General features: G+C 37.5%; 1 protein-coding gene across 1 annotated transcript; it reads left to right on the top strand.

The window, feature by feature from the left end:
- Positions 1-4,133: 4,133 nt before the first annotated feature.
- On the top strand, positions 4,134-6,816 carry LOC143889342 (putative WRKY transcription factor 43). Its single transcript, XM_077393528.1, has 2 exons — positions 4,134-4,612; positions 6,443-6,816. Exons 1-2 carry the CDS (start codon positions 4,245-4,247, stop codon positions 6,618-6,620), a joined length of 546 nt encoding a protein of 181 aa, XP_077249643.1. The 5' UTR covers positions 4,134-4,244; the 3' UTR covers positions 6,621-6,816.
- Positions 6,817-18,682: the final 11,866 nt, after the last annotated feature.

Genomic DNA, 18,682 nt, shown 5'->3' with positions numbered 1-18,682 from the left:
TCCATAAATCTAAACCTCCACAAATGGAAGGCTTAGGATGATCCTATGGACCTAATGTTTTGTGGGCACCCTATCTATGTGAGGGCCTATCAAATGAATGCTTTTGATCATCCAAACAAAGTGGGCCCCTATGTTTTGTGAGCGCCACCTCATATAAGCCACCGCTAGCACCACCTCAGGAACTGTTTACTTACTTACTTATATATATATATATATATATATATATATATGAGGAAAGTGTCTCTACTCTGCCGACTAGAGATCATTCTCTAGTCCGCCGACCAAAAACACATGGGTCCCACATTTTTTGGAGTGATCTAAAGCATTCATTTGATAAGCCCCATTATAGATAGGGTGTCCACAAAAAGTCAGCTTCATAGGATTATCTTAACCCTTCGATTTGTGGAGCTAAAAAATGGACAGATTTGTGGCGGTTTATAGCCGTCCATTTTAAGCTCCACAAATCGTAGGGTTGGGATGATCCTATGGAGCTGATTTTTTGTGGACACCCTCTCTATGTCAAAGCCCATAAAAAAAATGCTTTGCATCACCCAAATAAGGTGGGACCCATGGGTTTTTGGTCGGCGGACTAGAGAATGATCTCTAGTCGGCATACTAGAATGATTGTGAGCTTGAAGCTCATATAGCTTATATGAGCTTGAGGGCCCAAACACATGGGTCCCACATTTTTGTGGTGATCCAAACCATTCATTTGCAAGGCCCCATCATAGATAGGGTGTGTACCAAAAGTCAGCTCCATTGGATCATCCTAACCCCTCGAAAAGCAGAGGGCAAAAATGGGCAGATTTGTGGCAAACGGTGTCTGTCCATTTTGCCACCCACTTTTGGATGGGTTAGAATGATCCAATGGAGCTGATTTTTTGTACACACCCTATCTATGTAAGGGCCTGTCAAATGAATGCTTTGGATCATCATAACAATGTGGGCCCACATGTATTTGGCTCTCAAGCTCATATAAGCTATATGAGCTTCAAGCTCACAATCATTTTCCTCATATATATATATATATATATATATATATATATATATATATATATCTATATATATATATATATACACATATGAGAATAGAGTTCCTAAGGTGTCACCTCATATAGCTTATATGAGGTGGCGCTCACAAAACATAAGGGGCCCACATTTTTGGGGTGATCGAAACCACTCATTTGAAAGGCCCTTAGATGGATATGGTGCCGACAAAAAATCAGGTCCATAGGATCATCCTAACCCTTCCATTTATGGATGTTAAAAATGGGCAGATTTATGGAGGTTTATACCCATCCATTTCAACCTCCACAAATGGAAGGGTTAGGATGATCCTATGAAGTTGATTTTTTGGGCACACCCTATCTATGTGAGGGCCTATCATATGAATGCTTTGGATCATCCAAACAAAGTGAGCCCCTTATGTTTTTAAGCGCCACCTCATATAAGCTATATGAGGTGACACCTTAGGAACTCTATTCTCATATATATATATAGAGAGAGAGAGAGAGAGAGGGGGGGGGGAAATGGTTTCTGTGCATGGTTGCACAAACCATAGTGGGGGGCCACATTTTTTGGGGGATCCAAAGCATTCATTTGGAAGGCCCTTCCATGGATAGGGTGTGTACCAAAAATCAGCCCTATACGATCATCCTAACCCAATCAAAGTTGGAGGGGGAAATGGACAGACACTGTTTCTGCCCTTTTTTTCCCTCCACAAATGACAGGGTTAGGATCATCCTAAATGGTTGATTTTTTGTACACACCCTATTCATGGAAGGGCCTTCCAAATGAATGTTTTGGATCCCCCAAAAAATGTGGCCCCCCATGGTTTGTGCAGCCATGCATAGATAGCTTATCTGTGCAGCTGCACACAAACCATTTCCTCATATATATATATATATATATATATATATATATATATATATATATATATATATATAGAGAGAGAGAGAGAGAGAGAGAGAGAGAGAAACTGTTGGTGCGCTTAAGCTCACCATTTTTTTGGTGCGCTTAAGTTGTTATAACGCCTCCCATTCGTTTAAATGTTTGGGTCCCGCTTAAGCTCACAAAAAATGGTGCGCTTAAGCTCACCAACAGTTTTCGCATATATATATATATATATATATATATATATATATATATATATATATATATATATATATATATATAGAGAGAGAGAGAGAGAGAGAGAGAGAGAGAGAGAAGGGTTTCTGCGCTCGAGCCTAGAAACAAGGGGTGGGGGCCATTGCGGGGTTGATCCTAACCATTCATTTGGAAGGCCCCATCATGGATGGAGGCCTACCAAAAATCAGCTCCATTGGATCACCAATGGGTGTCCATTTGTGGGGCAAAAAATGGACAGATTTGTTTGTCCACAAATTTGTCCATTTTTTGCCCCACAAATGGACACCCTAAGGTGTCCAATGGAGCTGGCTTTTGGTGGACACCCTACCCGTGAAAGGGCCCATCAAATGAATGCTTTGGATCCCACCCAAAATGTGGCCCCACCCTATTTCTGTGCTCGAGCGCAGATAAGCTTATCAAACCATTTCCTCATATATATATATATATATATATATATATATATATATATATATATATATATATATATATATATATATGAGGAAAATGATTGTACGCTCGGGTGTACCTAACCTTAGGTACGCTCGAGTGCCAAATCACATGGGTCCCACATTTTTTTTGGTCATCTAAACCATTTATTTGCAAGGCCCCATCATAGATAGGGTGCATACTAAAAATCAGCTCCATAGGATCATCCTAACCCATCCATTTGTGGAGGTCAAAATGGACAGACACTGTTTGTCCACAAATCTGCCCATTTTGCCCTCCAGTTTTGGAGAGGTTAGGATGATTCAATGGTGCTGATTTTTGGTACACACCCTATCTATGATGGGGCCTTGCAAATGAATGGTTTAGATGACCAAAAAAAATGTGGGATTTGGCACTCGAGCGTACCTAAGGTTAGGTACACTCGAGCGTACAATCATTTTCCTCTATATATATATATATCAGAAGAGAAAAGGGAGAATTATTATCTATTTAACACGTCAATGGGGATGATTTTTACCGTTTTTTGCCCTCACAACATATCTGTACATACTATCTATGTGAGGGTAAAATCGTAATCTACATACGAAAAGTACCGACACAGGGTACCTGTCTATGACAATTACGGAAAAATCTACCGAGAATAGGTAAAGACATATGACAATGACGAAAGAACTACTATATATTACTGATGCAGGACACTTGCAAAATATTGACGGATTCCGGGCACCTGAAGAGAAACAACAATTATGGAAACCTTATCGATTGGAGGGCTAGGATCAGCCTATATCGATTGGAGGGCTAGGATCAACCTATGGAAATGATTTTACGGGCACAACCAATTGATGTTGTGTTCCATCACATTGACGGTTTGGATCAACCTATAAAGCCACATAATTTCAATCTTACCCCCCTCCTTTATGCTTTTTTAATAAAAAAATCTATAGGGTGATCTTAACCATCTATAGAGGAACAAAATATTATGGAAACCTCTATAGATTGGAGGACTAGGATCAGCCTATGGAAATGATGTTTGGGGCACAACCTAATTATGTTGTGTTCCATCACATGGACGGTTTGGATCAACCTATGATGTGGGTCCGTATAGTTCTTTGTCAGCCCGTGCATCGCACTGGGTTTTTTACTAGTATGTGTGTGTATATATATATATATATATATATATATATATATATATATATATATATTCGTTTTAGTTTGGGTATCGTTTTAGTTTGGGGCGTGGCATTTATCTGCATGCATGCTCCATCTATGGTCTTGCGGAGAAGTCGAGAGAAGGCATATAGTGCAAAATGTAATATTGAATGGTTTTGTGATATATGTCGATGTTGGGCACGTTTCCGTTCAGGCGGGCAGTTGAACAGAAGTAGGTGAATTGTAGTTGGCTGAGCTTTGAGGCTTGGTGCTGAGAGGGAGACTTGTCTTCCTTCGTCTTATAAGAAAACACAACCTTATGACGATCGAGAGTAGACGAGACTAGCTATCCTCTCTCTCTCTATCTCTCACATATAGTAATAGAGATATAATATAATAATATATAAGATATAGTTACGTACCCAACCTACCTTTCTATCCACTAGTATTTATATGCACACCCAACCTTTCCATCACCTTGTCACTCCAAACTAAATTCTCTTCCCCCCTTGTAATCAATGGAAGGGGGTGCACCACCACCCAACGCTTGCAGCTTCTTTTCGCCTCCACTTCCATCTACCTTCCAAAACCATTATCCCACTTTTCACCAACAAACTGCGCCGGATGTTGACTGGACGGTTCTACTCTCCGGCCAAATTGGGTTTGAAGAAGAAAAACCGCAGGCCCAAAGTGCATTATTTGAAAGTCTAGGGAGAGGGTCTGAAGAAGAAATGTCTAGTAAGGAAAAAGGGAAGATGGGCAGAACAAAGAAAATTAGTAGGCCCAGGTTTGCCTTTCAGACCAGGAGTGCTAACGATATCCTTGATGACGGCTACAGATGGAGGAAATACGGTCAGAAAGCGGTAAAGAATAGCATCTATCCCAGGTAGGTGTGTGCGGTGACCAGTCACACCCCACTTCTTTTATCTGTGCCCTTCTTTTCTTGTGTCGCTAGCAAATCCCCTTTATATATACTATATACTATATACTTGGCACCCAATTCCCTTCCTACCTTATGTTCTTTCTAGTACTACGTATCCTTCATACTATTACCATCCTTTCCGCTATTAATCTAGGAACAAAAGACTGATAAATTACATTTTGAGTCTGAAATTACATTACTTATGTATGGTGCCGTATAGTCTAAAAGCTCATTTTGTCATCTCCTTTCTAACTTTTTTCATGATTTTTCTTCTCAACCTGCACCGCCGTTAAAGCAAGAGGGAGAAAAAGAGAAAAAGAGAAAAAATAAGAGGAAGGAGGAGGAAAAATAAGAATAGATGTAGGATAAATATAAAGCACCAGAAAAATGGAAGGCGACAGAAAAAATGAAAAAGAAGAGGAAGGAGGAAAAAAGAAGAATCGGCCAAAATTGGGATCAAATCAGCAATAAATCAAGTCAAGTAAGCAAAGATCGGGTTGACTTTGGAAAAAATCCGGTCAACTCGGCAAAAGATAGCGTCGACCTGCAAAAAGATCACGTTGACTTTGTTGCCGAGTCAGCCCGATCTTATTGATCGGAGTTTTTGCCGATTTGACCCTATTTTGGCCGATTTTTCTTTTTTCCACCTTCTTTTCCATTTTTCCCAGCACCACCAATTCTTCTTTTTCCTCTTTTTCTTCTTCCTCTTCTGCCATGTCTGGGAGCCATGGATTTTTTTTTTCATGATCAATTATTGCCTGCAAGTGGTGAGGGAGGGGTAGGGCGGTGGGAGAAGGAGTGATATTTGAGAAGGCATGCTGAGATGAGGGTGAGATGTGGTTAAAAACCAGGAAAAATTCGATCCTATTTTGAGTAAAGTTTTTGTTTCATGATTTTTAGCCACTTTTCACCACTTAGAGACACCAGTTTCCGGTATTTTGTTTCCGGATTTGTAACCACTTCACCCTCATCTCCACTTGGAGACTCCGATTTGTCATGCAAAACAATTCATGGTAGCCAAACTCACCCTAAAGGTTTGATTTTTGTTGGACTAAATATTACGGATGGGGAGTTCGTTAGGGACAAGGTTACCAGATCAACGGTCCTTATTACATACACATGTCATCGTCCGGGACCCAATTTTGATCCTTAGGCAAAAGAGGTGAGTCTAGTTAAATAATTTTGTAGTTATCTTTGCAACTGCCCATTTGTAGTTACTAGTTTTAATGGCTTTCAAGGACAACAGAAACTTTATAAATAGAGAATTATCTCTATAATGAAAAAGTTGGGGATGGGCCTTTGTTTTTTATGATGACATAGGGTATCCCACCCCAATTTTTTTTAGGGCGGGGCTATTCCCATGGGCCTATTTTGATTGATATGAACGGCTCTCATGGTGTGATTCAGCTTGGAAAACGCTGACCATTGCATGGGGGTTGCGTGTGATCATTAATTCCCCTGTATGCGTGTGCTCTCTATAACTTTCCAAGGAAAATCTTTCTTTCATTTACTTCAAATTCTTCCACGAATAGGGAAAAATATCTTTATATGGTTCATGGATAAATTATGGACCAGAGGTCTATATATATTATGATGTTTATTTGGATGACACTGTGCTAGCTATGTATGTGTCCGGAGAGGCAATGTACGTGCTATGCATCATAGTTACCAAGTTAGTCCTTGGAATGTTGTGAAGTGATTTTTCCATTTATTTATTCTCTTTTCTCTTCTCTCCTATATAAAATTGGAATTAACTTGTTGCCTATAAACTGTTTTTCCTTTGGTCTTATGAAGGAGTTACTACCGATGCACGCATCACACATGCAACGTGAAGAAACAAGTGCAACGTTTATCCAAGGATACAAGCATTGTGGTCACAACGTACGAGGGAGTTCACAACCATCCGTGCGAGAAACTCATGGAGACCTTAAGCCCTCTACTGAAGCAGATGCAATTCCTTTCTAGATTTTAAGACCCAGCTTCTTTACTTCCATAGGCCAATAGAAAAAAGTTTATGGCCTTCCTTCGACAATGGGACTCTTTTCTTAATTTGAACGAGCTAGGAGCAGAGACCAAAGCAATTTGTATTCAATGTATAAATTCCCCTTCAAAAAAAAATTCCCCTTTATTAATTGCGCACCATCAATCCAATTGGCAATGTTTTCATAGCCTTCTTCTTTAATCGTGGCCTTCTCTCTCGGCTTATATATATATATATATATATATATATAACTAGTGGGACACCCGTGCGATGCACACAGCGACATAAAAATTATGTTTTTGATTTTGATAATTTAAAAAGGAGGAGATACTTTGAAAACGCAACTTCTAGTTGCTATTAAATCTAAATCTAAGTAGGGAATGGGGTCTTAATGTTTAGGTATTTACTGTGGTATTATGGAAAACTTTGTTAGCATTTTGATATGGGGAAATAATTTAAGGAGAGATTATAGGGAGAGATAGGACCAAGGGGGAGATTTTAGGAACCAAAACAGAAATAATTTAAGTTTCCTATTTAAGATTAATTGCAAAATTAAAGCAATAATGAAAATGGAAACAACTAAATTTAAAGTAGCTTGCTTGGGGAGTTTGCCGCGTAGGATTAGAAGGAATTTTTAGGAAGCCAACGGCCGTCCATGTCACCATTGGCTTGTCCACGCTAATTGCTGTTTTATAATAGTTAGATTATTAGATCAGATTAGATTTCTATTAAGAGGAAAGGAGATGGGGAATAGAAGGGGTGACACGTAGCTCAACCACGTAATGCACAGGACGACAGAAAAAAATGGGAAATTGATTGTAAAAGTTGCTCTGTGCATGAGAAATTGATTGTAAAAAAATGGGAAAGGAGATGGGGAATGAATCAATGCTGGGATTAAAAGATGCTCTGTGCATGGAATTAGATACTGATTGCAGGAATGCCATAAATCGATGGTGACTGATGGCTTAAAGTAGTAAGCTATGTTATTTGGGTTGTTTCTTATATGGTGAGAAACTGGAAATAAAACTTTCTCCTCCATTCACTGTTTGATGTTTGGGCATTCTATGGAAACGGGAATGAGAATTCCTTTCAATCCAATTTCCTGAAATCCAAACAGGACATAGAGAAATAATTACATAAACTGAATTGTAAGGTTAGAAATCAAGGTTAACATCAATGATTCCAAAGTGAAAGTGCATTAAAAATAGACAACATTTGATGCTTAACGTGAAAATGTAACCCCGAAATGTATGATCAATCAAGGCATGAATTCTATGTGAAAAAGATGGAATTGAAATGCTGAATTTTGAGCACAATTTCATTGTCAATTATAGCCCGGCTTTTTTTGTACGCTTACTGAGATAAAAATGCAGGAAACTGATTCTTAAAATCAACAAATAAGGGGAAAAACAGTCTATTCCTCAGAGGAATATCATTGTAAAGTGAAGGGAGTAAATAAGGACTACGCGATTTTAAGCAGATATTTAGGAAAATTATGGAATATGCGATTTTAAGCAGATTTTGAGGGAATTTCCTTTTTGGAGTACAAAAGATATTTACATTTTATTTATGCTGCCACGTCTGATTAACCTCTAGGTGGGGTTAATGTTATTAGATGGAAAATTAAAACAGTGACAAAAAAAAAATTAACTGTGCAAAACACAAACTGGTGTTCTTATAACACGTGTTCATTCAATCCTCAAAAACCATATCTAAACAAAAGAGAAAATCAATCTCTTCATTTTATCTATACATGGTGCAATTGCATCACATATTTGGGGGTTAGGAAGGAACCTGTGCGATGCACACAAAAGGAAAATGAGAGATATGAGAGATAGCGGCTGAATAAAAGGGATGGAGATAGTGCTGTCGAAATTGTAGCTGCAGAGATAAAGAAGAAAAGGAAAAAAATTTACTAACCTTAGAAAGATCGACCACTTTGCTCTTAGTAGCCAAATCTGCAAGCTTGTGTTCCCTTGGAAAAAGAAATACGAAAGGGAGGGAAAACCCTAAACCATAGAGAGAGAGCTATAGGGGTGTATGGAAATCTATAGGGTAGAAGAGGAAAACGTTAAGAATAGTAATGACGTTAAAAATAGTAATGATGGAATTCGTGTGGGGAGAGAGAGTTGCCAAAATTAAACGTTTTGTAGAGAGAGAGAGAGAGAGAGAGAGAGAGAGAGAGATTTTAGGACAGTTTATACGTTCTAATAGGGAGAAAATATCATGTGTAGAGATTCTGAGAGATACGGTTTTGTTATGAATAAAACTTGGCTCAGGTCGGGGTCTGAGGAACTTTCCTCAGACCACCTATAATAGCAAAGAGTGAAGGGGTGTGGAAATATCAATTCGATGCTTAATATATCCACACCCCTTGCTATTAGACTATTAGCAAGGGGTCTGAGGAAAGTTCCTCAGACCCCGACTTGAGCCAAGTTTTGTTGTTTTGTTATACACTTTGGTTTTTTAATAGGATGCCACGTTGGATTGAAGGCTGGATGGGGGAGCTGTCCACGTGGGCGTGAACAGTGAAACCCCCATCTTGCTATATTATAATAGATAATAGGGATTTGCTAGCGTCCATCCCAGAAGACATTTCGTGGATGGCCTGTTGTGCTTGCATGTGAGAGCAGCCACATGAGCTGACTTTTCAGCAGATTTTGTCTTCATTCATGAGGTGGCGGCTCTCACATGCAACAGGCCATCCGCGAAATGCCTTGTGTGATGGAAGCTAGTAATTCCCATAATAATATTGCATGCTATTTGACTTTGTATCCCAACAGTCTCAGTGCGTGGGATTCTAGGTCCACCCCACTATGGCTCACAGTCAGGACCTCGGGCAGCTTCTTTCTTTAGGCAAATCAAATAATATGTGTATCCATGCATGTGCCTTAATAAAAATTAAGCATATTATCCAGAGAACAGATTTGATGCACCTCTTCATTGTGAAAATGAGGGGCATTGAAAAGTTGGGTCATCCTGTAGACACCCCATTTTGACCAAACCCCAATTAAGTGATTTAACTAAAAACATTTTCAAATCAATGATCTAGTGTCCCAAGTTTGTCTCTAGAATAGGTTAGGATCCCTTTTAGGCCCCCACAAAATTTCATTGAGATTCGTCGCAGTTTGCCTAGCAAACAAACATAATAGGTAGCATAGTATAGGAATAAGGGGAGTGTATTATCTCGGCCAGGGGGTTGCCTGGAAGGAATAAAATGTGTGTAATTTGCAGCAGGCGGTTGTCCGTGGTAACTAATAGAGTTCGAATTTGTTCTCTTAATTTTCATTTTGCATTCTTTTCATGGGCCACCCCTTTTAACCAAAGCCCAAGTTAAAATATACATGAAAGGGGTGTTCCGAGAAAGAAGGTAGCCCAAAAATCAGCCACATTTTCTATAAATAGCAGCTGGAAGCTAAGAAAGATTAGGGCTTTTCCTAATTTCACTTTTTTTTAGAGAGAGAGATCCCCAAATGGCGAAACCCTAAGCCTAGTTCATCTTCTCCGGCAAACCTAGCCGGAATCTAGAGCTCCGGTCGGTCATTTTCTGATCACATTCTTTGGACAAGTTTGCTGGAATCTCGGTTTGTTCTCCCCTCAATTATCACAATTTTTCTCTTTGTATTATCTTTAAAAACCAAGAGCAAACCCTATATCTACCTTGCTTAAACCCTAACCTCCTTCTCTTCTTTTTCTCCGGCAAGACTCCCCGGAGCTCCGTCCAAGCTCCGGCCATTCGTTTTTACCTTTATCGTACTCAATATACTAGATCTCCTTTCATAGTCATCCTCTTTAGCATCAGTTTTCTCATTTCCCTTTTGTTTTCCATGAAACAAACCCTAACTTGAGCAAAAATTACAGATCTGCTCTGTTTCTGTAGACTAAACCTTAGGTTTTTACTTTAGAACCATAGATCTGTAACCCTAACTCTTGATCCTAGCTTTTTATTTAAACTTCGGCCAATTCTACCTTCGAATCCAACTCTCTTTACCTCATATTCGATTTTTCCCATCTCATACCTAAATAATTCGTGATAATATCTCATCGCATGATCATTTTTCTCATCTGATCTCTTAATCTTTGTAATTTGGGGAAGTGTACGAAAGAAGAAGATAAAATAGCTCAGATTTAGAGCTAAGATTGGAAATTTCAGTATATCAGGGCTTCCTTTCTTTCTCAGGCAAGAAATTTGGGATTTTTCTTCGATCCTCTCTACAGGAAAAAGAGGTAATGGATATTGAACTTTATTGCTTTAATTCCTTACATTTTTATGGCTCCTGAACTTTGTGGCTTCAACTCCTTATATGATTTTCCATGTTTTTTTGGTTGCTTGATTTCAATAATGGTCAAGTAGCTTGTATATTCTGATTTTAGAACTTTATATCTAATTTCGAGCAAGACTATGAGGATTTCATATAAGGGATAATAGGCAAAGGTTGATTGAAATGATAATTTCTGTTGAGATGGTTATGGTTGTGTGAAATAGTAGAACAGATGTGTTTTCACTGAATATTGATGGATGGATAAAATAAAAGATAGAAGAGTTTTGTCAGGCTAGGATTTTTGGTAGGAGGATACATGTATTTTCATGGATGTGGATTCTATAATGATATTTGTAATCAAGAGTTTACGCTTCTTTTTTTATCAGTTGTTTATAAGCATGATATTGTTGAATGTTGATGTCAAAATATGATTGTACTAATGCCATTACTTCTAGATGGGGGAAATACATGTTGATAGTTGTACGAAAATCAGTCCCATTCTGTTTCAAAGGGCAAGTGTTCTGATCTTGAAAGACAAGTTGATTCTTGTGTAACCATTGAGACAAGATAGTACCTATAGCAACTTATCTTTTGGTTGATGACTAAAGTACTATCATGTTTGTGTATAAAGTTTATCATTGGTGGCTTGCACATATTGTTTGAGCAAGTATTTATTGTTGCTTGTCCAGTTGCCTTTGTTATTTTCTTTCCTTTTGTCCAATTGTGAAAGGAAGTAATTAATTACAACTCGTTATGTTTCTTTTGGATCCATGTTGTCTAAATAGATCACTTTGTATAAAAGTTAGGTGGCTGTTACTTGTTTAAGGTGTTTCACACACCTGCACCTTAGTATTTTCATATACTTTTGAGTCATGAGTCTGTGAGTGTGTATGAGCATATGAGTGTGTGTAGGTGTGTTTGGTTTGACATTAATATATGCGTGCATTTATTGGATAAATTGAGTTTGCATATTGGACATTGGTATCATGTCCCTTTTGTGTTCAACAGAATTTGGTCTTAGGGGTCATTTTGTATACATGGTAGTAGAGTCCCCATCAAAATGTGGTGGTACTGATGTTAGTTACCTACCTTGTCTTTAGCCTCATAGTTAGGAACCTCATAGTGTGGATTTGAGTTAATTACACTTTATGCTAGTCTTATAGAATAAACTTAACTTTCTGTTTTAACTTGAAACCATTTACTACCTTTCCATTCATGAAATGAAAGTCATGTTATAATATTAAATTTTTTTTTTTTTTAATATTACATTTGACAAGGGCTGAAACTAGAATATAATTTAAGCTAGTTAGATTTTTATGATTCCAATTCACTCTTGGTCCAAATGATTTTTTCTAAGAAAATAAATAACTCAGTTATGCTTTATCATGTTTTATGACAAAAGATAGTTATGGCATGTAATTAAGGCTATAATTTTGTATAACTTTAAGGTGATAAACTTTATATTATCTAAATGATTTTTTTTTATTGTGTTCAGAAAAGAGCAAGGATCCAGTGGAAATATCAAGGTTTTTTATTAATTTGATCCTTTATAGTCAATTAATACAAGTATTATATTCTCCTTTGCATACAGTTGGTAGTAGTGGATATTAATGGCATTGAAAGCTGTATGAACACCCACAAGGTTGATATTATCACTATGTCCATGGTCTGCACTGAGCAAGTCATTATACCATTCATTTTATAAAACAGATGTTGTTAATAAGTGTCTGCATAATGATCAATTTCTTTTTTAGCGTTAAAACTGGTTTTCATCAAATCTCATCTCTTAAGAAGATGATATGTGCATGGTGGCATTTTGCATTTATGATATTTTCGGTTCATCAGATGGGATGTTCTTATAAGCCTATAAATTCTACTTTTAGCTGGTCATGGAAATTTATGGTGTTTGGAGAGAATCACTTGTCAGGAATCATTCTAACAGTAGTAGATCAAATAGAATGGTGTGGGGCAGCTGTTTAGGTATAAGATATCTCTATTGTTGATATTGACGCTAATATTTTCATGCTTTGATTGGTTTCTATACTATATTTTGATGGAACTCCATAATTTGATAAAAGAATGTGTGGTTGTGCCTTAGTGTTCAAGAATTTTAACAGGAAAAAATCCGCTACAATGTTGTAGGGAGATCATGTCACTGTTTGTGTAATATTGCTCTATTTTCTTGCAAGCATATAGTTAGAGTTTTCTTAAGAACTTTATAGTTTTTTTTTAGTGTTCAATGTAAAATCTCTTTAATTACATCAATTTTGAATAATTTTTCCCAAAAAAAGTTTGAGGTGTTTAATTGTCTGATAACAATTTCAGGGCACTTGTGGTCATGTGTTTGTTGTAATGGATACAGACATAGCTAGTATAGCATGTCATGTTGAGAAACATGTCATTGGCACAAAGCCACAGGACATTAAAATTTTTAGTATTCTATATGATTGTATTCATGTTACTCATTTCAAAATATCAAAACCAAATGAGATAAGAATTTAAGAATGGATGCAATGTTACAAGATTTTTATCTCTAAAAGGTGTGAGTTTTCGAAAAATTATTTTACTGCAGGCTTTGTATTAGAATGATTTCCTTGCATATTTGAAGTATGATGTGATGATAGTTTTGCAATTTCTTTTAGGTTATAGTGCTACTGAACTACCCATATCCTCTTTTGTATTGTCTATACATGAGTTGCTGTTTTGGGAGAGGGAGTTTATTCGAACATTGTTATATTTTTATGAAAAATGATAATTATGCTATTACATTACCTTATTGACCGAAGCATGGAAAATATTGATAAAATTTATTTCGTTGATTGGAATTCAATAAAGTTATTGTTCTGGAATTCAATAAAGTTATTGTTCTGCTAAAGATAAGATAGAAGTCACGACTTTTCTTTTGGTGTACATTTTACTAGTATCTAGAGCCAATCTTTTAGGGGAGTTGATTAGTCTATATAGCAACCCTTATTCCTTTTTCTTTCTTCCCTTGTATAGAGACTAATTTAGTCTTTTAGATGTTTTTCCTTGTTATTCATTAGCCCTTTCTCATTGCAAAATGGCGATGACGGCGTTAGCCCAAGCCCAACCTTAGGGGACTAGCTTGGTCCATATAGCACTCCTCTTATTTAAGAGATTTTCCTAATCATTTTAGATATACACGTTTAGATAGAATCCTTCCCTCATTGTGAAGGTGATGAAGGTATCAACCCAAGTCCATATTTTAGGGGACTTGCAAGTCCCAGTAGCATTTCCTTTTGTTCTTTTAGGAGACTCACTCAGTCTCATTATCTTGCTTGCCTTCTTTTGGAGAAATGTTTTGTCTCATTTGTTTTAGGGGTGTCCCCTCCTTTAGACATGTTTTATCTAATTGGTGTTTCATTTGTTTGTGATCATGCTAGTTTACTTGTTTGTGACTACGCTGGTGTGCCTGTTTGTGACCACACTAGTTTACTTGTTTGTGAATCACATCTGTTTACTTGTTTAGCATCTTTATCTCGAAATTTGTTCCGAACTACGTTGACTTTATCCTCTCCCACAAGGTACGTAGGCAGCTTGAGATCCATATCCCAAGTCTAGTCAAACTTTGTAAATAGATGTTGTAAATCTTTCAAAAATCTCACAAAAATCTTTAAAACCTTGTTTTTCAAAAAGATCTTCCTCTAGAGTTAGAAGTTTGTTCTAGATAGAGAGTTTTTAGAATTATGAGTTTGTCTTTAATGTGTTGTGTGTTTTGTTTGTGTTTGTGTTTGTGTTAGAGTTAGGAGTTTGTTACTCATCTGTTCGGTCAGTTGGCGATTCACATCGCCGACTGATGACTAGGTCTAGGAGACGTTAGTGATCTCATTGTTTTCCTTAGGACACACGGCCTAGTTATACATAGGTTATAAGAATCACCTGCATTAGCTTAGGGCTAACCTGCATTTAGTTAGGGCATATAGGGTGTCATAAAATCCACAATCCACTGGAATTTAAATAATCGCACAAGAAGCTTTAATAACTAGTCCGGTCTTTCAGATCGAGTCTAGGATAGATATTTAGATGTCTTAGGCATCATAGTTTAGAATAGGCACGAAGAACTACGTTGCTTTGATTCTCGTGGAGGCGGGGATACGTAGGCGGCTTTGGATGAATACCAGACCATCCAAAGAATCGGGCGAAATCGTTTAGAGTTTAGGATTTGTTGTATTGTGTTGTATGGTATCGAGTCATATTGTATGTTTTGCTGTGTTTTCTTACTTTCTTGTACAGATCTTATACCTTTAGCTGTAGCATGCATGTGTTTGTCCATCAGAACTTAGACACCAGTTAGTCGTGTTACTCATAACCTAGCTGTGATTAGGCGACATTTCTTCCCTTCCATTTATTTTGTGCATGCTTATTATTTTATCCCCTGGTCATGCATGTTTAGGTAGACGTCCACTCGGAGATATTTGTTCCTATTTGACATGATTGTCGCCCAAAATTCTTCAAGGTTAATAATAAATGGCATAAGAGACCAAGTGTTTGCACTCGGACGAATTGGAGGTGCTCTTCAGACCTTCTCCATTCGTAATCAGGCACGAGCCCATATATTTCTTGTTATCCATGGTATATAGAGCATATTTATTTTTGGGGTTCCATGGCCTATCCATGGATGGTGACTCTGAGTTTGTTTTAGGTACTTCTTGGTTTGAGGATTTATCCTTGGATCAAGAAGTATCTCATTTATCGCCACTCGTGCTATGCTATGAGGGTGGCATCCGTTTCGAGAGTTCCTTAGTAGAGCTCTCCTTCACACGTGGATGATCCAAAGGCCGTTGGGGGCTCGTCTCCCACATCAACCTCCGGATCGGGGTCCACACATCCCTACAGTAGTGAGCCTAAAATTGCACTAGATAGATGTGTTATTCTAAAACATTACTTAATGATCCTTTTGGATCTTCGGTAATGAAAAACAAAGAAAAATTCGAATTAAACGAAATGGGACAGAAATACCTTGAGCCATGGCCGCCCCTCTTTGGTGCACAATCTGATGATCCCTCTCACCTTTCCGAGCATAAGAACGGCTCAGAAACCTCCCTCAATCTTCACTTTTCTCACACACCACTAGGCTTAATAGAAAACATCTCTCAAAGTGACTTCTCTCTCAACGAACTCTATTGTTTTTTATTGTGGAAAGAGGGACCAAGGGTCTCCTTTTTTAGGCAAAGAATTCCCATAAAGCTTCTAAGTTAGTGCAAATTCATTTGGATTCTTAGGTGGAAATTGGCAAGTGTTAACTAGCCAAATTGCCTTCCAAACCGTTTCCAAACTTAAGAATTTACCCTATAGCAATGAAAGGTTGCTTAATATGCTAGGCCACACACTTTAGTAACTCTAAAACGAGGAAATTATAAATTTTAGAAAGTTAAAAACATGGATACTTTCAAGTTTAGAAACTCTAAACTTTTATAAATGTCCAACAAGATAATCTCGAGTTTCTTTGTCACTCCCCAAACCGAGCCACGGCTCGATACGTGACAACGCCATGTACTTGTGAATCTGCTTCACACGCATGCAAGGCTATTCAATCGATCAATCACGTGTAGCACTTTTTTTTTATTGGCACTTGTATGGAGAGAGACTAAGTTTTATCAATCAAGGGTAGCACTTGTATGCACAGAGACTAAGTTCTTTCATAATTAAGTCATAAATGAGTCTATGAGGAAATGAATCATAAAAAACTACTACTAACAATATCCAAAAGGGGTTGATGTTTCTAGTCGGCCGACTAGAAAAGTTTTCTAGTCTGTCCGCCAAAAAATTAGTGCGGGTCCACAGTTTTTGTGTGATCCGAAGCATTCATTTAATAGGCCCTGACATGGATAGGGTGTGCTAAAAAAATCAGCTCCATAGGATCATCCCAACCCTACGATTTGTGGAGGTTAAAATGGATGGGTATAAAACTTCACTAATTTGTCCAATTTTTAGCTCCACAAATCGAAGGGTTAAGATGATCCTATGGAACTGATTTTTTGGGCACAAACTATCTATGTCAGGGCCTATCAAATGAATGCTTTGGATCATTCAAACATTGTGAGCCCACTGTGTTTTGGGTCGGCGGACTAGAGAAGGTTCTCTAGTCGGTCTTCTCTAGTCGGCCGACTAGAGACACTTTTCTCTATCCAAAATAAGATAACTAAAGATCACATAGGTATTTTTTCTCTGTCCATGTCTATAAAAGAAAATAATAACTCAACGACAGTCCTATCAACCAACTCTTCACTAGTCTTTGGAACCCCGCAACACAATCCATACCTACTCCTTGAAATTTGAAAAGTATAAGAGCGATAATAGAGCGGGCTAATGCTCGGCAAGTAAATATATTCCCTATATCAGATGGATCAAGCATGCAATACTGCATAAATAAAAGCATTTCAAAAGGATTGGTTATCTTTAAAAAAATTGTACCATGAAAAGAGTGTTTCAACAGCAACATTAAAACTCCATGCACATCTTGTAAAACAACTATTTAAGCCTAGCAGTCAAAAACTATAGTCGTTGTCATGCCCCTAGTGACAGACGATTTGGTTCTAGTTTTACATCACATGCTGGATGAGGTAGGTGATCGGTCCAATGAATTCATGGCTAGTTTCAAATCCCTTACTGGGAAAGGTATCCAGTTTCACATCACCTACTAGACGAGTTAAGTTCCAGTTTCACATCGCCTACTGGATGGTAAGTTCCAGTTTCATATCGCCTACTGGATGAGGTAAGTTCCAATTTCACATCACATATTGGACGAGGTAGTTGACCGATTACACAACCCCTATTGGCAAAGGCCAAAAGGGATACTATAGCATTGCTAGATGGGGGCATACATGAGCAATCTACATCACTATGGTCCATTTGGACCTAAACGTTTCCATGGAAAATCTTATAATGCCACAATCATGCACAATCACATCAAACAATGCTTGATCCGTGATTTTTTTTTTCAACAAATACACATGCTAAAACATGCCTCGATACAAGTTATGTACATATGTGTGATTTTAAATCATTTTCACAATTCTCAAATTAAGGACAAAACCATAAACATGAATATCAAAACAAGGGGCAGAGCTAGGAATTTGCTCAAGGGGGGGCAAAGAATGGTTGTTATAGCATGTTGGGGCCACCATTTTACCCTTCATGTTTTGATAAGTGGGGCCCACCATCTCCCCTAACCCATGCATAAGGTGGATCTCACAATTTATGTAGTGGGGCCCACTATTTACACCTCATCTTATTGAGGGAGGTTTCTAACCCTAAGCACACTCAAGATGTTGTAAGGGAAATCCTAAGCACAGTACTGGAATTAGGTCCTTCAATTATTATTATTTTTCGTACATGCAAAGGTGGAAAATGCTAAGTTGCTTGTTACCAACTATCTTTTCTCAAGTCTTTTTCGTGTATTATATACCATTATTCTTTAAAAGAAAAAAAAATTCTAAGAAAATAAAATACGATCCATGCCCATAGGTTCTTTAAAACCTTGTAAAGGTGAATTCCTCGCTACGTATTAAACCTATATTGTATATAACTAGAAAACTGAGCAATACTAGAATGTTTATTACTAACTGAAAATAGTTAAATGGGAAAGCTTGAGCTGTAATGCACAAAGGTCCTATGTTATTTAAAACCTTATAAATGTGAATTTTTCTATCTATATTAATTTGTATGTAGCAAATATAAAATACTTAAAACCTTATAAATGTAAATTTGTCAATGGATATTAAATGTCTTCCATACACTACAAGAAAGATAGTTTTACCCTCAGTCTAT

Source organism: Tasmannia lanceolata, unplaced genomic scaffold, assembly GCF_043159265.1.
Source record: "Tasmannia lanceolata isolate RefF3 unplaced genomic scaffold, GAP_Taslan_0.1 ptg000013l, whole genome shotgun sequence".
Classification (NCBI taxonomy): domain Eukaryota; kingdom Viridiplantae; phylum Streptophyta; class Magnoliopsida; order Canellales; family Winteraceae; genus Tasmannia; species Tasmannia lanceolata.
Note: the sequence above shows the minus strand (reverse complement) of the source record. Positions and strands in the feature narration are given on the sequence as shown.